Source organism: Acinonyx jubatus, chromosome C1, assembly GCF_027475565.1.
Source record: "Acinonyx jubatus isolate Ajub_Pintada_27869175 chromosome C1, VMU_Ajub_asm_v1.0, whole genome shotgun sequence".
Taxonomy (NCBI): domain Eukaryota; kingdom Metazoa; phylum Chordata; class Mammalia; order Carnivora; family Felidae; genus Acinonyx; species Acinonyx jubatus.
Genome location: NC_069381.1, coordinates 171,720,293 through 171,744,152, shown reverse-complemented (window position 1 = coordinate 171,744,152; position 23,860 = coordinate 171,720,293). Strand labels below are relative to the sequence as shown.

Genomic DNA, 23,860 nt, shown 5'->3' with positions numbered 1-23,860 from the left:
ATGATTAGTTTCCTTGATTGCAAGTTCAAAATCCTAAAGTAGTTTATTGGCTTATTTTTTTCATTCATTTACAGGAAATATAAATTAACCAAAGATACACGGATCGATCGGATATGGTTTCTGGCTTTGAAAAAAAACATATGAGCAAGGGAAATGGATATATGTAACTAAGACTAATAACACATTCCAAGAAGTTATTAGATAAAGAAAGTTATTCAAAGGAAAATTAAACTGTGGTTTAATTTAAAAGTTTAGTATCTTAACCATCCTAGATGAATGGAAATTAACTTGAATGGAAATTAACTTTGAAATTAATAGTTTCTCCATATAATGGAAAACAACAAATATTTGTGACAAAACTCAAATATATTGTAAGCAAAAGAGATTTTAAAAAATTAGAATAGCTTAATACAAATATCATTATAATAGAGGTATTTTCTTTGAAAATTTCTATTTCTCATGGAAATTATGCAGACTCATTAAATAATATTAAATTATTACATCGATCAATATTTCAGGTCATGACCCCTGGATTTAAGAAATTCTTCAAGACAACATCAAATATGATCCGGGGGAAAATGTGATTTGAGTCTGGAGACAATTGTGTATGTAAGTATTGGAAAATTAGATTTTCTCATGGTGAAATTTAATAAAAACTAAAATATCAACTCATTAATTACTATATTGACAAAACTTTTATTCATTGTTTTCCTTGTTACAACATTTTTTTAAAATATCTAAAATTAATATAATGCCTCCTCATTTTTTAGCTATTTTTTTAAGAAGATCAACTAATAATAAAAACCCAGTATATCTGATAGAAGAGAAACATTATTTGGAAGATTACTACAATTAAAAAGAAAAGCTGTCTACGTGAGTCATTGGTAAGGGCAAGCAATGACATAGATTCAAGTTGCTAGAAATTGGTGTGCTTTTGTTGCATGTGATAATAAAAATAATAATTTAATATGTGGAAAAACTTTATAATTCTTACTTTACCATTGGACCTATAATAAAAATCATGACAAGGTTCTTAACAAAATTAAATATTAGTTCATAGCTTTCTGGCAAATATCTATTGATTGGATTTTTTAAATCTCTGTTGATAAATACTTCGGATACATTCACTTAAATAAATATTGTATTATGACTATATCATGATAATTTTTATCTCATAAAAGCACTGTCAAAGTAGGTTGCTCATGGACCTTACAGTGAGTAAGCAATCCCAGCAATGTTTGTCTCTAAGAATTAAGATGTTAGGGGGTGTTGTTTTAGAGTCCATTTTCATTAGCTCAGGATTGTATCTACCATTAGAAAAATTTCACAGAAATACTTTATGTAGTATTGTCCATTTCCTGTAACCTTATTTTAATATAGATAATTTAGGAATATTTTAGTTCCCAATTAAAGGAAAAATAATTTCTATTAAATTACAAGGCCATTTTTGTGATGTATGGTTGTTGATTCTCAAGAAATTGGCCTGAGGAAAGTTTTTCCCCTTAAATTATTGAAGAGTCAGAAAATTAAAAATGAGGTTAATATATATAGGAGATAAAAGTGAGCTTTATGGTAAAATATGCTATCAAAATTTGTGCCTTTATGGTCTTGTGAAATTCTTTGTCCTGATACTTTAATTATTTTATTCCAATTTTGGTAAAAGCAAAGAAAGTAAGATGTTTTCTAATTACTTAAATTACTTATTATATGGTTTTAAAAAAATTACCACTGAGTACCATATAAATTTATTTTATAAATATTGATTAATTATATTTCTTTCATTTTTATTTGCAGTTTGATTTATATTGTACAGCATATTTAATTTTGGCTTCAATGATGGAGAAAAAATGTATCCTGTATTTTCTGTTTATCTTGCCTTTTTTTATGGTAAGGATAAATTCCTCTAATATATCTCTCTATTTATGATTATTTATTTTGACTTCCAATAAACCTATAATTAATAAACATTAATAACAACAAAATGACATACAGTTATTTGATGCATAAATTAAGTACATTTTTAATCAACAGAGCAATACTTTATTTTCTTTCAGTGTATCCTTTTAGGCTTTAATTCACTAGGAGGCACTATAGGATGGTTGGGCAGTGAGGTGGGAGTGGGATGTTAAAGTGAGGAAGGTCCATGATAAAAATGTAAAAGATACCAGAGGAAGGTAATCGTCAGAGTTTGAAAGAAAAATGAAATGGCTCTATACTACAGTCATATATATTAAATAAAATACTTTCAACCAGACCTGTTGAGTGTGTGTTAGATCTGTTTAAAAGTAGATTCCAACCTGTTGGTTTTTCTCCCATTCTGCCAACTGATTGATTTACATTAACTGAAACCATGCACTGTTTTATGTTTTAATTTTTTAATGTTTTATTTTTGAGTGAGAGAGAGAGAGAGAGAGAGAGAGAGAGAGAGAGCAGAGTGAGAGGGGGACACAGAATAGGAAGCAGACTCTAGGCTCTGAGCACAACATGGGGCTCAAACCCACCAACAGTTGAGATCATGACCTGAGCTGAGGTCAGATGCTTAACTGACTGAGTCACCCAGGCACCCCAACCACGCACTGTTTTCAATCAATGTCCTTATCCATTCATTCAAATGAGTATGAAGTGCCTGTTTTCTGATGGGCTTTGATGCTAAATTTGGGGCAGTTGTATATGTGAGTGTGAGCACTCATGTGTGCCCTTGTACACGGCTGCGGGGAAGGTGAGACTGGAGGTGGAGGGTAGACTAAGGATGACTACAAACCTATTGCCCAACCGGAGGGGCCATATTCCTTACACAGACAATTGGATGTTTATTTACAGAAATATTTTGTTCACATTTTTCTCTCTCCCACATTAAAACAGGGACTGTACTCTTATCTCACTATATATATTAGAAACCGACAGATGTAATCTCATCTGATTCTGTGCCAGCACATAAATTTCCTGTGGTGTTTTCAAGCAAACCCCAAAAGAGGATTTAAACAAAGAAACTCAAGAAAAATATAGAAAACCTAAATGGGGGGAAAAAAAAAAACAAGCCTACACTCCTATCAGCATTTGTATTTGAAAACATTCTCCAGTCTAGGAGCAGTCCAAATCCTACACTTCTTAGATGTTATCTTAGGTAAATAGCCTAGAATTCAAGAAGCAGGACTCCTGTTTCTTCAGCTCCCTCCCTGCACTGACTGTGCCAATGAACTACACAGGCCAACTCTGGTTGCCTGCAGGTAATTCTGTATCAGATTACCAATCTGATTACTGTAATTTAAGGAATTGTGACCATTTTTCTTGAATTCATTCAGATAGTGCAAAGCTGTGTTTTTAAGAATAAAAATGATATTGATTTTATGCAATTCTATAAACTTCCTGAGAACAGGAGAAAAATACTAATTTTCTTAATGCTGTAAATTTACATTTATTGCTTGTGCAGCACAAATGCTGCACAAATCTTTATTAGGAAATTAAAACGAATCAAAGAACGAGAGAATAAATGTTAAATGGTGCTCAGGTGATAGTGAGGCTTGAGTGGTACCACACACTGAGGGAATATAACTACTTAGACTTTGGTAAATATGAATTCAGGCTAGAGAACAGAGAATCAAGTATAAGGGAACAAAATAAGAGTAGAAAATTAATGCTTATGAATGATAATTAAAGGAAATAATGCAAAAGTGAAGAAGAAGTAAGGTTGAGGGAGGTTATACAGGCTTCATATTGCAAAACAGTAACAAAAAGTCATGCAGATATTAAAATGGAAGTGAAGCTTAAATAGGACTACTAAATTGGAAGATCTTAAATATATACCTGTCCAAAACGTTTATTGATGTACATACAGTAAAAATTCTATTTACCAATGACATAAATGAACTTCTCAATATTTTGATGATCAAAATCTGATAATAAAAATGGCCAACAGTTTTGAATATTTACCACGTGTCAAATACTTCCCGTTATTTTTTTTTTTAAGTTTATTTTGAGAAAGAGAGAATGCATGTGTCAGAGCAGAGGAAGGGCAGAGAAAGAGAGGGAGAGAATCCCAAGCAGGCTCCATGTTGTCCGTACAGAGCCCATAGAGGAGCTCAAACTCATGAACCCATGAGATCTTGACCTCAGTCCAAATTGAGAGTCAGCGTTTAACTGACTGAGCCACCCAGGCGCCCCATTCCCCTCTGTTATCTTGATACTATTTTATCCCATTAAAAATTTTTTTATTCCATTTTACAATAAGAAAGCAGAGCCTTAGGGAACTTAAATATCTTGCCCATATTCACAGAGCAGGTGAAAAAGTAGAGGTGGATTTTCAATACAACTGTCTGTATTCCAGAGCTCACATTCCAGAGCCAGATCCTATAGGCTTCTGAGAACTGCCTATAGCCTGTTTCCCAGAGCTGCCATTTACAGCTACTTGAGGTCACTTGAAAGTAAACATGGTGGGGACATTTAAACCATGAAAATTAGCAAACGGTTCAAATCAGGGATTTTCCCCCCAGAACCAGTTAACCATGTAGCATATCACTGCAGCTACTCTTTTTCCACTGTGACAGACTGCCTCTGACAGACATTCTCACAATTCTGATTTTTTTTAAATCCCTTAGATTCTTGACATAGCAGAATCAGAAGAGAACATTGATGACTTAAATGAGTTCGGTGTCTATACTAGAAATAAAATCATGACAGCTCAGTATGAATGTTACCAAAAAATTATGCAAGACCCTATTCAACAAACAGAAGGTAAACATGACTGTTTAATTTTTAAATGCCTTTGATACCCTTTTAAAAGAAAACTACTCCATTATATCATTTATGGGTTTCTTAGGTCCATTGTTAAAAATGGGTTAGTTAGCTTTCCTGTTACATGTGCATTCTTACTTATGAAGAAATTTATGACATAATTTATTTTGCTCCTTTTTAAAAAATTCTAATTCAAACTATGTGCAACAGGAATATTTTTAGTAATGTTTTTTATGGTACAAAGATATTTAAAATATCAAATGTGTGTCTTTAATTAAATCAGTGACTTGATCTTCAGCTTACGTAATTTGTATTTCTCTTTCACAAGCTGCTTGATAGGAGCTTGCATAATAAATTATAATTTTTTTGCATAACGCGTGCTTTGTATAATACATTTGGTCTAAGTGCTTCTGTTTCTATCAAGATATTCTTTAGATATTTTTATAACATTATTGAAGTCCTGCTAAGTGCCAGATATTTGCCTGGATTCTGAAGATACAAGGATGAGTAGCACAATTAGAGTTGCTAGATTTAGCAAAAACAAAATAAAAACTCAAGACCAAAAGCAGGCCCTGTATTTTTATCTGGCACAGGTATATCTTCAAAATGTAAAACATGAAACTCACAATGAAACATAGCAAAATGTAAAGACTTTAGATATTTCTTTTTTTTATTTTTTTAATGTTTATATTTACTTTTGAGACGGAGGGAGACGGAGCATGAGTGGGGGAGGGGCAAAGAGAGAGGGAGGCAGAATCCAAAGCAGGCTCCAGGCTCTCAGCTGTAAGCACAGACCCTGATTCTGGGCTAGAACTCGTCAACCGTGAGATCATGACCTGAGCTGAAGTCAGACGCACTGACTGAGCCATCCAGGCGCCCCTAGACTTTAGATATTTCTAAATTATCAGTGGATACAAAGATCTTTACATTTTTGGAAAAATATTTGATGGTATAATATATAATGTTTCTTATATAAATGAAATATTGACAGTAGGTTATTATTAGTATTTGTAGCTGACAAAATGAACTTGCTTGTGAGAAAGAGAAAAAAGTGATTTTCCCACATTGGTCAACTTTTAGAACTTTTAGAATTGTAATGAACAATTCTTAATGAAAAATCTAATGGAACAATATAATTTGATAATCTTTGGAGAAGTATTTAGATAGATCTATGCAAACATTTTTTTAATGAGATATTTATTCAGTTAAAAATATCTTGGATATATACCAGACACTGACAAACTATCTGATATTATGTCACTAGGGGTTAAATTATCCGGTACACAAACTGCATACAAATTCTGTTAACTTATCTGACTTATCACTTTATTCCACTAACCTCCAAGTTTCAAGTTTCAAATTATTGAATTAACCCCTTCCAAATCGTGTAGATATATGTAAAAGTAGTCTTCGAATCTCATTGTTGAACAATAGGAATATCTTTATGAGTGTTTCATAATAAAATAATTTTGTGATAAAATAATTTTAGAATCACTGTGTAATAAATCCTCCTCTTGGAGCTTCATAATGCACTTTGTAATTTTAAATACTCTAGCAAGTCTTGCAAGAAAGAACTGTCTTCATTTCAACTTTATGCTTCCCAAATCTTTTGACCACAGAAACTCTTTTAATGGAATACCTACTCTTGTCTCACTCAAATGCCATACAACACATGTGAAAAATTCTGCCCTGTGTAATCTATCATACTGCCAGTGTTATCATTAATTAGATGGGATCTTTTGGACAGGTTATAGGATCTGTTTGAGATGCTTTCTATCAGGGAATTCTTCTCTGTTAGGCCACAAAATGCATTTTATTTAGTAATATATGAATGTAGACTATTTAAATAAGTGAAAACCACAGGAGAAAAAAACAGAGATGAAATGAGTTATTTTTTAATAGAATTTAATAGAATTACTTACTTAATAATTTAATAGAATTACTTACACTTTCAGGCCAGTAGAATTTTTTTCTACCTCGATGAAGATTAGATTGAGTCTGAGATTGTGGCACAAATCTGTTAAAAAATAATAAACATCTCATGGAACATTTGGGCTTCTATCTATGAGTACTTGCCCGACTAGGTGAAAAATTATTTTCTTTAATTATAGACTGTTATAACATTGGACTATTGGTCATTTTATTTCTCCATCCCTTTTTAAAAAAAAACTTATATTTGTTCATGTAAGAGGATCTTTCTCTTCAGTTTACTAAAAGGAAAATATGAGAATGTTTACATTCTACTCCATTTGAAATGTGAAGGAAGGGAAGTAAGAGCTACAATTTGGTAGAGGGGCCTGAATATCTGTTAGGGTCAATACTGTGAAATAGGAAGTGTTAGGGTGTTCATTTGTTTATCTCAGAAAATACTAAAACCTTGCCCTAAGAACACAACATTTTCCAATTTCTCATACTTTTACAAAGTTTTAAGTATAGGGACACTAAGTAACTACCACCTTTATGGTTAAGGACAGCCATCAAAGACCACTTGATTTATTGAATGAATAGCCACCTTTGAGAACTGGAATTAAATCTAAACTCTTCAGTACACTTTTATGGATATTTCTAAATTTAATTTGGCAATAAACCCAATAATGACTTGATGAAAAACTTACCAGCTATGGATTTTATATGATCTTCATTTGCAGTTGGTAGTTTGTATTTCATGTCAGTATTAGCCCACCAGTAAGACTTATGTCTTCATGTATAACTAAAGGGATTATTAATCACTGATTTTTATTCTTCTCTTAAGGCATTTACTGTAACAGAACCTGGGATGGGTGGTTATGCTGGAATGATGTTGCCGCAGGAACCGAATCAATGCAGCACTGCCCTGATTACTTTCAGGACTTTGATCCGTCAGGTAGAAACAGAGATTTATATACAGATCCACTTGACATTAAATAAACTCTAAATTAATCGCATTAATGTTTTCTTCTTTTCTTTTTAATTAAAGAAAAAGTTACAAAGATCTGTGACCAAGATGGAAACTGGTTTAGACATCCAGAGAGCAACAGGACATGGACAAATTATACCCAGTGTAATCTTAACACACACGAGAAAGTGAAGGTATGGAATAATTATGAACTCAAATGTTATTTACATGATCTACTTACAAAGTTAGTTACTGATAGGGTATTGGAGAAAGTTTACCTAGTGTTCCATTGTGTTGTAAAGCCTTTTTATAAGCAATGGAGAAAAATCTTTGTGGAAATAATTATTCATTCTGTCATTACACAAAGGAAGCAATCCTGCTAGGTAATAGTGTATTTACAAGTCAATGTGTTGGTATTGGAGTTTCAAATTTCCCAAAGAAAACATATTTTAAAAAGGGAAAGAAAAGGGAACATATTCATTGGTATTGGAGTTTCTAGAACTAAGTTCAGGAATTGTGCTCAAGTAAACAAAGTAAGTCCAAAAGGGTGTACACAACTCTCTGTCCCTCAACAGAAGGCTGTCCTGACTGGCTGCTAGGTTACTCACTCACATTCCCACTTTTAACACAATACATCAAAGTCAAGGTTAGTCACAGTTTGTCACAACAATTAAGCTTTGATAGAAAGTGCCTGAATACATTTGCACAGGTGTGAATATACAGGCAGTTTGTCAGTGATTGGAACTGAGTCCTGATTTCTTGTTCCTATTCTTTACCAGCCATATGACCTCAGGCAAGCTTATAACCTCTCTCTGCCTCAGTTTCCTTGTATATAAAATGAAGATAACAATAAACCTAGCCTCAAGGTTTTCATAAGGATTGACTTAATACAAGGAAAATTCTTAGAAAACTCATGGGTATATAGTAAGCATTTGATAAATGTCAGCTATCACTATACTTATAAATCATGTGTTCTTTGCTTATTCAGAGAAGATTTTAAAGAGAAGTATAAAAATATAGAATAAAATGGTAAGTTACAAATAGAATACAGAAAAATAAAAAAACAAAGAGGAAGAGTGAAACTATGTGAAAAAACATATTTGTATAGATTAGAGGCTCCTATAATTGCTATATTGAGATTAGTCTTGGGGCTTCAAATTTGTTAAAGGAAAAAGAAAAACCCAGTAGGAAAGAAAGCCTTGTCTAAAATAAACAAAAATAATTAATAGCATTTAACATTCACAAAGTGATAGAGTAAAAACTGTCAATGTCCTTCAAAACATAAAATGCTACTTTCAAGTATTACAAAACCTAGATCAATAAAATTATTCCTTCCTAGGTTTAATATATGATTTCTAATTTTCTACATTAAGAGGACATACAATTTATAAACGTTGATGTCACTTGATAAATTTGCACAGATACTCTTTATTCCAGATGTATTTAAGTATCTATTGGTTTGTAAGCTAAATGGCAATGCGAGTAGAACACATATTTTTAGAAATATAATTTGTTCTATTGATTTGAGCTTATACACATGTGGGATTATAGTATTGATAGGAATCTTAATTGTTTTTTTATTCATACCAATTGTAGACTGCACTGAATTTGTTTTACCTGACTATAATTGGACATGGATTATCTATTGCATCACTGCTTATCTCACTTGGCATATTCTTTTATTTCAAGTAAGTACATGTAAAATATTTTTTAATTTATCAATTGTCTTTGGTGAATGCAGTGCCTTGTGCATGTTTATGTCATGTGCTGATAAAATATAGGAATAGATGATTTATAATGTTTAAAATAAATTGAACATTTAGAATAATCTGAAATATATTGATCTTACCTTGACTTTATAAAATGTATAGAGCAGAGATTGATGAAATATCTGAAGCCTAAGTATGAAGTCATGTGGAAAGAAGAGAGCCAAAATCAATATGTAAATGTATCTGTATTTGTTTTGGAAACTATCAAATATTATAGAGCTTATTAACTGAATTTTCAACTTCTAGGTCAATGTTAGTGTCAGTATACATGGTACATTACAGAAACCAATGGGAATGTGGCAATGGGAATAATACGTATTATCTAATAATAATAATAACCTAAATATATTATGGTTCGATTATTTTTCCTTGTTTTTTGGGGGGGTCATCATTAATATAGGTAGATTGCAGTTTGAATTTTACTTGAAATTTACTTCTTTTTTGGGGAAGGAGAGTCAACTCCAATTTCTTGATTTAGACAATCAACAAATGATTTTTTTAATTGATAGGAAAGTAAATATCAAAATTTGCATGCAGTATTTTATGTGTTAAAATGGTTTTCATAATTTGATCACCACAAGTAATTATAGAATGCAGTATGGAGAGTGAGTAGCTGTATTTCATGGTAGCTTTATCACCATTGTCATTATCTTCCTCTTTCTCCTCCAACAATTGTCTTGGAGCATTAGCAGCTTCAGAATCAGCTAGAGTAGTAGCATACCACAATAATCCAAATCTGGAAATTATCAAGCCCCTGGATATACCAGAGCACCAGCTTTTGGCCCACAGTCCATCAAATATTCAGAGTGCATCGAAGAATATACAAACCAACCAACCATTGTCTCTCATGGGTTCAAAATCACAGGATGTAGAGATTGCATCAGAACTGTACTGGTATTTTTGGAAACCTGCGCCTTTTTAAAAATCTTCAAGATTAGTTACTTTGAGGAATCCACATGGAAACTTTTTAATGGCACTTTTAATTTATAACATCATCTAGGCATGATTAGAAACTGACTTTAAAAAACTCCACTCTGAATAAAGCTAATTAAGCATTAATTAAAAGTCAGTTGAAAGGAATTTTTATCCTAAAATATGGAAAACACTTCTTAAAGAATTATATTTACTATACTATATTTTGCAACAAGTTACCAAAAGGTTTTTGAGAAAACCAACTGCCAGTTCTCAATGCATTTGTAATTAGTTATGTCATATCAGATGCTTACATACAGCTTATTAAAACTTCATGTCTTTATTCATATATACTCTTAGCTTACACAAGATTTTTTAAATGAATACTATGTTTGGAGTAGGAAAAACTTTGTTATGATTGCATAATAGATTAAAAATATCTCTTCTAAAAATAGAAAATAAACCATTTTCCAAAGTGATAATTTTTAGAGTCCTCTGGTCCATAGTGATATATAATTTATGCTAATTGACAAAGTGAAGCAATGTTGCTGATGCTAACAAATTTATTGGTAAAATATGGTAATAAATCTTGGTTAATATTTAGTGAATTTAAAACACAAAATAGGGGTGCCTGGGTGCCTCAGTCGGTTGAGCGTCCGACTTTGGCACAGGTCATGATCTCACAGTTCATGGGTTCAAGCCCCACATCAGGCTCTGTGCTCACCGCTTGCTCAGAGCCCAGAGCCTGCTTCAGATTCTGTGTCTCCTTCTCTCTCTGCCCGTCTCCCATGCATGCTTTGTCTCACTCTGTTTCTCAAAAATAAATAAATGTAAAAAAAAACACACACAAAATAAAATTAAAATTTCAAATTCTCATTTAGTATAATAAAATGACTAAATATAGTTTAGTTCACAAAAATATAGTTCATATCCTTTCTAATTCTAAAGGCAAATCTTTACAATTTAAAAATACTACATTTTAAAATCTGACTGTCTTGGCTCTTGGAACTAAATGATACAGCTAATTGCCATTAAGTTTATGCAGTACTCCTAGAACTCAGAGATTTTTAGTTCACGAAAATTACGTATCTACCACACCATAACATACCAACACATGGAAAGGATTAATTTAAGTATAACTAGTGGTGGGGCGCCTGGGTGGCTCCATGGACCCTTAAGCGCCCAACTTTGGCTCAGGTCATGATCTCACAGTTCGTGATTTTGAGCCCACATGGGGCTCTGTGCTGACAGCTCAGAGCCTGGAGCCTGCTTTGGATTCTGTGTCTCCTTCTCTCTCTCTGCCCCTCCCCCACTTGCAATCTCTCTCTCTCTCTCTCTCTCTCTCTCTCTCTCTCTCAAAAATAAATAAGCATTAAAAATTTTTTTAATGTAACTAGGGGCACCTGGGTGGCTCCGACTCTTGGTTTCAGCTCAGGTTATGACCTCATGGTTTCATGAGTTCAAGCTCCACATCAGGCTCTGTGCTGACCTCATGGAGTGTGCTTGGAATTTTCTCTCTCCATCTCTCTCTGCCTCTCCCCCACTCACGCTGTCTCTGCCTCTCAAAAATAAATAAACTTTAAAAAAATTTTTTAAAAGTAATATTAGCCAAGTTTCTTTTTTTTTTTAACATAAAACTTAACAACTATGACTGAATATAAAGGAGGTCAGCCTCTATCCTGAAGGCATAAAATAGGAATCATAAGAGCTGTTTAAGACTGTTTTACAAATCTTGGGGAAAAAAGGTATGACTGTTAAATATTTTTAACCTTAGGAAAAAGAATTCATTCCTTAATTAAAAACAAACTTGAGGTGCTCTGGTGGCTCAGTCAGTGAAGAGTCCTACTCTTGATTTCTGCTCAGGTCATGATCTTGCCATTTGTGAGTTGGAGCCCCATGTTGGCTCTGTGCTGAGCATGGGGCCTGCTTGGGATTCTCTCTTTCCCTCTCCCTCTGGCCCTCACACAAATGCATGCACTCTTTCTCTCTCTCAAAAATAAATAAATAAACTTAAAAATATGAATTTTTAATTTTTTATTAAAGTTTATTGATTATGAGAAAGAGAGAGGGAGAACAGGCTGAGAGAGCAGGTTAGAGGATCTGAAGCAGACTTTGCACTGATAGTAGAGAGCCCCATGCAGGGCTTGAACTCATGAACCATGAGATCATGATCTGAGCTGAAGTGGTGGGACTGAGCCACCCAGGGACCCCCAAAATATGTATTTTTAAAACAAACTATAATCTTGAGAAACAAGATTTGCACTTAAATTTGCATTTTTTAAAAAATAAAAAAAATTAAGCATGTTACTAATTCTTAAATAAAGACAAGAATATATAAACCTGTAATTTTAATATCCTATTGAGCAATTTCTTGGATTTTTGTAGTTTTATTTCATATTAATTTGTTTTTACAGTTTTAATTGCAAAGTATTTTAACTATTTTTATAATTTAGCATTATATAATTCTTTCCATGTCCCTAAAGAGTTTTTAAAACTCTTCAGTTTATTATTTAGTTATTTACTTGGCTAAATAATATTCCATTGTGTAAGCTGACAAAAGTTTATTAAATTGTCCCATGTTTTAAATAGTAACATTACTCCCAATTTTTCCTATTAATAAAAAACACTGTACAGACATTTTAAGCCATAACTTTTCCCATATTTGGCACTATTTTTTTAGGCTACATTCCCAGAGACTTGGGATTTTTTTGGTCAAAGAGTATATATCTTTTTATGGCTCTTCAAATACATCATCTCAAAAGTATCTGAATATCAATATGCTTGAAAAAAATTCGTAATACATACCTCCTCCTAACTCAAAGCAGTTTTTCTCCCAGAGTGACCCATCTTCAAGATTACCACCACCAGCAATCTAGTTGAGTTAGGGGCAATCTGTGGCACCTTCTCAACTTTCTTCCTAACCATTCTTCCTCATACTCTGGATTTCACCTCCTAACAGCCCTCCAATGGATCCAGTTAGTTAACTCTGCTGCCACCACCACCAACCTTGTCTTAACTAGCCTCAGGAAGTTCCCCTTTACCACCTTCATTCAATTCTAAACAATGCAAGCCAGAATATTTTCAAAGCTTAGATCAAATACAGATATGATTTTGTCATCCTTTGCTTTAAAAAGCTTAAACTTTCTGCTGTAATTTATATAAAATCAAAATCATTAATGGATCCTATAGTTGAATATCTTGCCTATCCTTCCACCCCAGCCTAATTAAATTTATTCATCTTTCAGATCTGAACTTGAACATCAATTCCTCAGTGAAATTTTCCTGAATTCCTTATTGTAGTATTTCTAAAACTGTGACTAGCTACAGCGCATGTGGAGTAAATTTTTAATTACCATTTAGGAGACCACCTATCTCTGTAGATTTAAAACTAATACAACAGAGATCCTTCAGATTAAATAATGTTTTTTTAAATTTTGCTTATAATAAGCCAAAATATTCAAGCACATTAAATATCTGAATGACATGAAGTTAAGAAGCATAACAATTATATAGCATGCCAAAATCTGTAGTCAAAAAGAGAACAATGGTCTCCTAGAATACCAAGTCTTATGGTCCTAAACAAGTCTGAATTTAGCAAGGATGTAACTAAACTCATACACTAATTCCATAAAGTCAAATGCAAAATTGACAAAGCTTTTGTGAGTCTATGATTTAGTTGACCAAATGCTTGCTGTGAATTAATGAGGAAGCAGTGGGACTGCCAAGTGAAAACAATGCTACAAGCCAAATTATCCCAATAAATGAAAAGTATCTAATGCCAAATCTCTAATCAGAGCAGTCATTTACTCTGTCCATTATGAACTGACTTTGTAAAGGAAAGAGGGTGTTATAAGAATTGGCTTATTAGGATAGTAAAGCAATTGAAGAAAATAATGTTCACTGATCAGGGAGTCAACATATCAAAAATGGTAAGCCAGAAAAAGACAAAAAATAGGGGGCACAATAGATGACTTCAAGCATATCAATTACTGTAATTAGGAATACAGTTTATATAATAACAAAAAAATTTTTGACTCAATTTATAAAAAAAATTCTAACAGCTAAACAAAATATAATGAACCCCAATTGACCTATTGACCTTCCTGTCACTCAGACAGAAATTAGATGTCAGTCTAATCAGAATTTTGAAATGGGGTATTCCCATACTTGGTTAGACCTAATGATCTGTAATGCTACTTCCAAACCCAAGTCTATGAATGAGGAGTAACTTACTAAAGAGGATTAGAATTAAAAAATTAATACTTTTAAAATCAAAATACATAATTTCAGTGTCAGGAAAGTTAGCATTTGTGAAAGTATTTTGCAAACTAAAAGCAATCTATACAGAAAAACTTTATTATTGATTAGGAATTGAAAGAAAATCTGGTTTAATATTTTTACATCTATATTTAGGTTCTCAAAAGAAAATTATCTTTAACCTTTATTTATTATTGAGAGATAGAGACAGAGGATGAGCATGGGAGGGGCAGAGAGAGGAGGAGACACAGAATACAAAGCAGGCTCCAGGCTCTGAGCTGTTAGCACAGAGCCCAATGCGGGGCTCAACTCCCAGACGTGAGATCATGACCTGAGCCGAAGTCCCATGCGTAACCGACTGAGCCACCCAGGCGTCCCTATATTTAGGTATGTTTTATTTAAAAATGCAAACACTATTGGAGGCGTTAAGTGGCCGACTTCGGCTCAGGTCATGATCTCATGGTTCATGTGTTTGAGCCCAGCGTCGGGCTCTGTGCTGACAGCTCAGAGCCTGGAACCTGCTTCAGATTCTGTGTCTCCCTCTCTCTCTGCCCCTCCCCTGCTCATGCTCTCTCTCTCTCTCTCTCTCTCTCTCTCAAAAATAAATAAACATTAAAAAAAATTTTTTTAATGCAAACACTATTCAACTAATACTACGAGTAATTTTCATTTTTACTTGAAGTCTTAAAACTTAAAACTTCAGAGTTTATTTTCTGTATGGAAAAACATTTTTTTAAGCTGGAATTATGTATATATATGCTAAGTACTTTAGCTTTAAAGATTCAATCTGTAGATTCATACTTCATTTTAAAAGAGAAGCCAGAAATTTTTTGTTGCCCCAAATATTGCCCTCATATTACAATGTAAATAGGCCTTACTTTTTTTTAGAAAGAAAGTATTTTTTAATCAAGAGTATTGTAAGCAATAAATCCATGTATCTCTTATTTGCTAAAAATGTCACTCTTTTATAAATGATATATAACATGCTACATAGGCAAAACCTTGTCAAAGCCAATGAGTGTCTTGACAGTATACAGAATTTGGTTGTTGGCTTCTACATTAAAGAAAAGTTAAGATTTTCAATTACATTGCTTATGCTAAAAGTTTATTTAAAAACTGCAATTAACTGTTCATTCTCTATAATGAACTAAAAAAGATATTAAATGGTGTGTGAAAATGAGAAATGTGTACTTGATTTCAGGTTTACGTTAGTTTTAATGGATAGTGTAATACAGTAATTACAAATATGGGATATATTCAAATCTTGCCATCAGCACTTACTAATAGTATGGATTTAGCCTGGTTCTGCTTTTCAGTAAGCGTCAGGGGTTTTGTTTGTTTGTTTGTTTGTTTTTGTAATGAGTCATAATGTTTAAAATACTAGGCAAAGAAACCTTACATGGTACCTGGCCTATAGCAATCTCTCAATAAATGGTAAGAAAGAGGTACTAACTGTGTCATTGGACTGTATCCAACATGTAGGCATAGAGACTGAACTATATAGTCATCTAATATTACCCTTATCTATTCTATTCTTTCAACAAATTAAAAAAAAATTTTTTTGAGAGAGCATACATGCAAGCGGGGGAGGGGCAGAGAGAGAGAGAGAGAGAGAGAGAGAGAGAGAGAGAGAGAGAGAGAATCTCAAGCAGGCTCCACACCCTCGAGGAGCCTGACACAGGGCTTGACCTCACAACCGTGAGATCAAGACCTGAGCCCAAATCAAAAGTTGGTTGCCTGGGGCACCTGAGTGACTTGGTTAAGCATCTAATTCTTGATTTCAGCTCAGGCCATAATCTCATGATTCATGAGATCTAGCCCCATATTGGGCTCTGTGCTGACACCATGGAGCCTGCTTGGGTTTCTCTCTCTCTCCTCTCTCTGCCTCTCCCCTGCTCTCTCTGTCTCCCTCAAAAATAATTAAACAAACTTCTAAAAGTGTTAAACAACAAAAAAAAGAGTTGGTCACTTAATCAACCAAGCTATGCAGGTGCCCCATAACATTATCCCTATCTGATAGTAATCCAAAGTGGAAAAAGAAAAAAAAAAAAAAAAGCTACTGTGGAGGTTCAAAGAGCTATGGGAAGACAGAGGAAGGAAAGACTCATTCTGACTCATAGAATCAGAAGATTCCTGAGGCGATAAATCTCACTTTAACACTGAAATAAGTGTTAAATGATGGGTAAAATTTCCACAGGTAAAAACTGTAAACAATCAGTGAAGAGATTAGCTGGTTTTAAGTAGTTAATTAAGTTATCCAGACTTCCTCCCAATTTGTGTTCTTTCTACTTGGCTTAGTAATTTTATTTGACTTTAATTACCTTTTAAAAATGGAGAGTTTAAACAAAATGAAGTAAAAGTACCAATTAATTTTTCTTTTTTAATTATACATTCTTAGGCTTTAGATAAAATGTGAAAACCCCCCTTCAAGTAAGACCCAGGTGTAGCATTCTACATACTTTTTTATATATCTCGACATCCTTCCTTACACGACAGTGCATAAGAGTATGTTCTCTAAACAGGCACCTTTAGTCTCAGAACCCACCTTTGTCACTCACCTGCAATGTAGCAAGTTCTTTCATTTCTGTAATCCTCAATTTCATATATTTAAAATGCAAACTCTATAGGTATCTATATCACAGGTTTGGTATAAGGACTGACATAGTATATGTTCAGTGCTAAGTGGAGTGTCTAATTTGGAAACACTATTATTGGCATAGTTATCACTCTTTCTTATTAGTCCATTAAAAGATTTTTATATAAATTTTTAGCCCTGATAGGCCTATTATAACAATATGGGCACTTTAAAAACAAAATCGAAGGACACAATTTTTAGTTTTGTATGTATGACATTTATAAAGAAATTGTTATGTTCATGTAGGAAAATAAGTAAACAATGAGTGAAAAATTTTAGAAGTAAAATATTAGTATAATCATATTAGAAAAACTTAAGTTACTCAAAAATAAGTAAACTCTTTATGCCCACAAGATACCATCTAGCTTACTCAGTACTTGAAACCATATTAAAGAATGTCTAGACTTTTATTTTAAGACACTTCTACTATATATTCCTCAAAACAGTAAAAGCCACTATCCGTCAAAAACAACTATCCACTGAGCAACAAGTAGTGGAAAGAATATCATGAAGTTAGTTCTGTGAGAGCACAAATCATCTCTGCGTTTTTTAAAACCCATCCCGGGGGTTAGCACAAGACCTTGCTCATAGTAGGCACTTAATACATTTTTGAGAAATGAAAGGCATGAACTGACTTGGAAGCTTATTTCTAAGACTGACTTTCCCATGACTTATCTGTGACCTTCAACAAGTCCCTTGAGTTTGTCTGGCCTTCTTTGTCTCCATCGACAAAGAACTTAAAATTCCTTAAAATTGTAATCAGTAGAAGAATCTGTGTAAAACAATATAGGATACTTTGTAAGTAGGTTGAAGAAAGGTCAAAACCACCTCAGAAAATACTGAATTGAATGGTTAATTAAGCATGTTCAAATAGTCAAGAGCACTGGAAATTTAGCTTTCTTACCACCAACCTGAAAACATCCTATAGGAGTTGATGTTTCACATACATCATTGTTATGAAAAAGCTATCAATATCTCTTTTCTGCTTCTTAACTCAGTTCCTCCTGCTACAGTCATTTCTGCTTAGTCTTTGGTAGAGGTGACATTTTTTTTTCCTGTTTGTTAATTCAGAGGTACTGGCCCATCCTAATAAAAACCAAGAACCAAATAAAAAGTCAACTTAGGGTTCTGTTTGTTATTTTTTATTTACAGAAAGAAAAGAAAAAGTCTACCACTCAGGCATGCTTTAAATTAGAAACAGAGAACACGAAACACTATTTACCAGATATACTTCAGTTTTATATTAGAGCCAATTAAAGGAAAGAGAGTGAGAGATAAAAAGAAAGGGAACCGAAAGGGAGGGGAAGAGAGAGACAGAGCTTTGGGATTTGCCAAGCCCTGAGAGGCAATGACTCTTACTCATAATGATCCTTGGAAAAACAAAGCACAACCCTTTAGATAAAATAAATAAATAAACTTTACCAGAATTAGTTATAAATTATATTTTAATTAATGTTTAAAATTTGAGAGCATAGCAAATCTTGCTCTTACCCAGATAAAGGGCTCTGTCTTCTTGCACATAAAAGAGCATATATAACACTGACTTGTAGGGGGGGAAAAGTGGTTCTTTTTTTTTTTTTTCGACATCTTAATTTTGCTGACATTTCAGACATTGATTCCAAGTAATTCCAAAGCCAAGTTGCACATTTGCAACCCTATAGACAATGATGTCATTTCTAGGTAGTTGAGATAAGGTCCTAAATAAAATGCAGCAAAAAATCTATCCAGTCGATAGGCTAAAGCTTTCTTAATAAAATAATCCTTTAATGTTTATATTTATGCTCTTCGGGATAAGTGATCCAGATCTCACCTTTTTTTCCTTAAATCATATCTGAATATATTCAATCAATATTGTGAACACTTATCTCACTTCCAGTTTCTTCATATATCTCTTGAAACTAGATAAAGTATCATTTTCTTCTTTAAGTTATAAACTTTCTCCTGAAAACTGTTCATGATTCCATCTTCAAGTCAGTTTTAAACAAAGCTAACTATTTAAAGAAATTCTACATAGGAACATAGAGAAGAAAGAGTCTTACTCTACAAACCATAGCCTGATGTATTTGTCTTGGCAAATTAGAACTTTTCACTTACATAAGTTGTTTAAAATCTGGCAAACCTGCCCCGTCAGAGGTTTGACAATGACTGAGTTCGGAAACAGTCATCAAGTGGTCCCTGAGTAACATACTTCTCAGTGCCTATCCAGAATCATCCTTGCTCTCTCAACTTTTTGGTACATTTCATTCAATGTAAGTTTGTTAGGCACTATGGTTCTGAGACATATTTTATTCTGCTGCATGTTTCCCAGGTGTCCTTCAGCTTAACATTGAATAATGGTTAATTAACCGCAGTATTTCAAGTAACATTTCATTAGGTCATATGCAGTCTATTTCCAAATTAGTGAATTTCAATCAATGTGCTGAAATCCATCTCCCTCAAACTAAACACAGTGAGAAGTGAAAACATTCCTACTCAGTAATGTGAGTCTTGGTTGGAAAGTTTTTTAAGTATGCCCATTGTAATTAAATAATAAAAGCATTGCATTTCCACATTAGAGTATCAGAGCTGAGTAAGGAGAGAGTAGTACAAGAATTAATAAATTTACTCTAACAAAAACCAGTTCCACTATGACATAATTGCTATTACTGGTTTATGGAGAAGAGTCCCAGGTATAGAAATTAAAGTAAATTAACTGAATTAAATAATTTGGACTTATTGTAAACAGCAAACTTATTACTTGAGTTATAACTGAATGTTAAAGATCACATATTTCTATTATTATTTCTAATAAATATGTAACTTCTTTATAGGTATATTTAATCGATTTTGCTTGTGTAAGTTGAAACAAGCACTATTTAGGCATCACAAATTTTCATGGAAATAGAATGACAAATCATTTTAAGAAAACGAATGATTCACTGCTTGATACAGTCATTTGAACGAGTTAAAAGTTAATAATTTGAGATAGAGAACATAAATAATGATTTGAGATAGAGAACCCCAAACTGATAATATTTTTTGCAATTTGGTTTTCCACTCTTGCAGGCATGGTTTATTTTCCTAGACTGTACCCATGGATACGACTATATATTAGAAGAAAGCCAAAGTAAACCCTTTAAAGTATAGCATCTTTTTAGTAGTTAGGGAAAACAAAACCCAAAAATGACTGAACAGTATGCTGCTAACATTTGCTAATAGAACATTGAAATGTAACACAAAAGAGTATGAGCTTCAGAATCAAAAATCATTTAGTAAATTATACTCTTTAATTTTCTTCATCTTAGAATAGAAAAAAACAATGTGGAGTCTTGCCTTATGCTTTTTTTCACCCTGTCCTTTGTGCCCCTTAAAAACTCTAAGCTCATTTTTTTTTTTTGAACTTTGACTCAGAGTAACTTCTTAATCTCCTTGGAATGCTTTTCTCCCATATTTTTCTCTTGTTTCATTTCTATCTTGTGTCTCCCCTCACTCTGGCCACAGTATTTATCTATTTCTTAATCCTATTTTAATTTCTAAAAAGGATATAACACTACCAGGAATTACGTGATGTAATTTATGTGTGAATTTACCCTCCACCTGAGTGACATCCGTATTATTCACAACTGTTTCTTCAATACCTAGAAATATTACACAATATATTACTTATGCATCAATAAATAGTTATAAGTGATTAAATGAATACTGAAAGAGACAGAAGCTTTATTATTTTCTCAAAATTCAAAATTCAAATTCAACAGATCACTTAATAGGATTGTGACCTGGAGCAACTTACTTCAATTTTATTAAAGGATAATGATATTTCAGGGGGTTATTACATCATATAATGAGTGTGAAGTACTTACCTCTGTGTCTATTCTAAAAGCTCAATAAATGGTGGCTGCCATTATTGCGAATTTTATCTCTAAAAGGGTCTTTTGGGGGAGTGTAAGAATCATTCTTCTCTTGGTTTCCTGCCCGTTAGAAGAGCAGGAGGAACTCTTGCATGGGGCAGCTCACACATGAGAAAGCCTTCTGGCCACACAAAATGTGCACATCTGTTCCTTAGGCAGCCCATATTCATGTGTTATCTTAACTGAGCAACCTTGAAAGGCAGGGGCAAAGGAGAAGGGAGCAGGATAGAGAAGAGCAACCATTTCCCTCCAGAAGAACTTTCGTTGAGCACTTTGGTTGAAACACTCTTGTATGCTTCCTAATCTGATTAAATGGATTAGAAGCAGCCTCCAAAGAGATCTATTGATAGAGGTTATGTGTATTTTGTGTCATACCTATCCAGGTCAATACATCAACTCAAGGTTCCCTTCAGTAGACAAAAAATAACCACACTGATTTTCCTTTTTTTAAAAAAAAAAAGTTTATTTATTTTGAGAGAGAGACAGAGTGGGGGGAGGGCAGAGAGAGAGAAAGAGAGAGTGAATCCCAAGCAGACTCCACACGTTAGTGCGCAAAGCTCGATGCGGGGCTCGAACTCACAAACCATGAGATCATGACCTGAGCCAAAGTTGGACGCTTAACCAACAGAGTCACCCAGGTGCCCCGACTTTCCCTTGTAATACATGTATTGATTTCTGCCTGTTTCTTAGCTATGTTCAGATTAGCCTGGGCTTTCCTCTCAGATACATGGTTAATGTTTTCTTGGGAAAAGAGCTGAGCATTAAGCAATTAAATTAGATACACTAGCATAAGAAAGCAGTACTTTTTAGACTGGGCTATTCTTATATTGTTTATATTTCCTCTTTCCCTTACTAGTTTTGCTCAGGATTAGTATTGAGTGAAAGTAGTTTGGAAATTTCTATCTTAGGTCAAAACCAAATGGGAAACAAAGGCAACATATATTGTTCATAGTGTGGCAGAACTTTGAATATGGGACAGCATACTACTTGGGGTCTGTATGATAATGAAAGCAGTCATTTGGAGGCAACTCTGGGAAGGATGAAATGCCTAGGGAGATAATTCAGGTTGCTTGGTCTCCTGCTCTTCATCACATGTAAATTATCTTTCTAATGCTAAATCCTTTTGCTTTGTAACAAAAAGATGGCAATTTTTGTTTCATTGTATTACTTAAAACATGGGCAGTTTTAGATTACTAAAACTTGATGCTATTTTATTGTTTGTGAGAGAAAACCAACATTGGAGAATTTGAATAAAATCAGCCATATGACAGCTGTGTTAAAAAAATAGCTAACTTATCATGGGTGAGATATTATGCTAAAAACACTAGACATGATTTATCTCACTCCACTTTTCATTCAATCTTATGAAGTATTGTTATCCCTATATTACAGATGCAGAAGCCAGGGATTAGAGTTTTTAAATAACTTGCCCTAAATCATAATATCAGTAGATAATACAGTCCAGATTCATTCTCAGGCCAGGTTTCAAAACCCACTCTGAAATATGTGTACTGACTTGATACGACCTGCTTCTAATCGTTCCAAAAGAGAACTGAGAGGCATAGTTAGATTACACATGAGGTATGATGATTTGTTGACACACTTACATCAACTGCCTCTAACACTCTGATTGTCAAATTGCACGTTGAAATAGATTCTGGGACGCCTGGCTAGCTCAGTCAATTAAGCATCCAACTCAATTTTGGCTCAGGTCATGAAATCATGGTTAGTGAGATCAAGCCTCTTGTCAGTCTCATCGCTACACCGTAGAGCCTGCTTGGAATTCTCTCTCTCCCCCCATCTCTCTGCCTCTCCCCTGCTTGAGCTCTCTCTCTCTCTCTCTCTCTCTCTCTCTCTCTCTCTCTCTCTCCCCGTCTCTCTCAAAATAAATAAATAAATAAACATTAAAAAATATACTCTAAAATAATCATATGTAAGAATATGAAATGGAAACAATCCAAACCCACAAACCACATTTTCTATTCTGTGGCTATGCTAGGATAGAAAGGGATACTATAACATTAAAACAAAGCAGAGTGTTTTGTGAAACATTCTCCAAGTGTATGAAACAATTGTTTTAATATTTTGAGTAAAAGAAGCACATTTTAAAATTTACAGTAGGTGAAATTGGTTGCATTTGAGAAAAAATACCTGAATATTTTTAGAGTTTCATTTAAAGAAACCAATGTGTTTATCAAGGATGTATTTTGGTTTTCATTTACCAATTGATTTTATTTGTACTGATGTACTTACATGTGTTAATGAATATGTTTAGAGAAAAACAATATGCAGCACTAGAAACATTTGAGCATTTTTACCACTAGGCCTTGATAGAAAGCATGTGTGGGACAGCATCTGTCTGCATTTAAGTTGCACAGAACCTGGAGGAAGAAATGGAAGACACTAAAGCAATAGCTATAGGCTAATATTACAGATAGTTGGACATATTTACACAACACAAAGTGAATTTATTTTGCAGTGGTTCAGTTTAATACAACAATATGGACAGCTAAACTGGATATCAGGGTTCATAAAACAAAGTATTTGGCTTGAATTCTATAGGGTGGATTATCTATGTTGCCCATGTTATTTAGACGATTTTGTAAAACACTCAAAATAAGCTTTATGTCTCTGTACTGAAATGATTTCATGAATCCTCTTAAGTATTTGGTTTTTATATTAAATATTTTATTTATAATAGGAGTTCATTCTATTATTTCAAACTTTTACCCATCATATGGCTTTATTTGTGTTCTAAAGAAAGAAATGCAGTATCTCTCTTTATCACAGA

The 23,860-nt window shown here is 33.5% G+C and overlaps 1 protein-coding gene and 1 long non-coding RNA gene across 3 annotated transcripts in view; one reads left to right on the top strand and one right to left on the bottom strand.

Moving 5' to 3' along the window:
• The window catches only part of LOC128314083 (uncharacterized), a 141,547-nt gene extending 129,922 nt beyond the window's left edge, over positions 1 to 11,625 (bottom strand). The window contains exon 1 of the long non-coding RNA XR_008295479.1: positions 6,679 to 11,625. This is a non-coding gene — a long non-coding RNA (uncharacterized LOC128314083). The remainder of the gene's footprint in view (positions 1 to 6,678) is intronic.
• The window catches only part of CALCRL (calcitonin receptor like receptor), a 101,709-nt gene that overhangs the window by 55,802 nt on the left and 22,047 nt on the right, over positions 1 to 23,860 (top strand). For both annotated transcript variants that reach the window (XM_015073962.3, XM_015073961.3), the window contains 7 exons: positions 519 to 609; positions 771 to 884; positions 1,795 to 1,887; positions 4,596 to 4,731; positions 7,484 to 7,594; positions 7,688 to 7,800; positions 9,203 to 9,294. In XM_015073962.3, coding sequence (XP_014929448.1) covers positions 1,834 to 1,887; positions 4,596 to 4,731; positions 7,484 to 7,594; positions 7,688 to 7,800; positions 9,203 to 9,294 — 506 coding nt within the window. In that variant the 5' untranslated portion in view covers positions 519 to 609; positions 771 to 884; positions 1,795 to 1,833. The remainder of the gene's footprint in view (positions 1 to 518; positions 610 to 770; positions 885 to 1,794; positions 1,888 to 4,595; positions 4,732 to 7,483; positions 7,595 to 7,687; positions 7,801 to 9,202; positions 9,295 to 23,860) is intronic.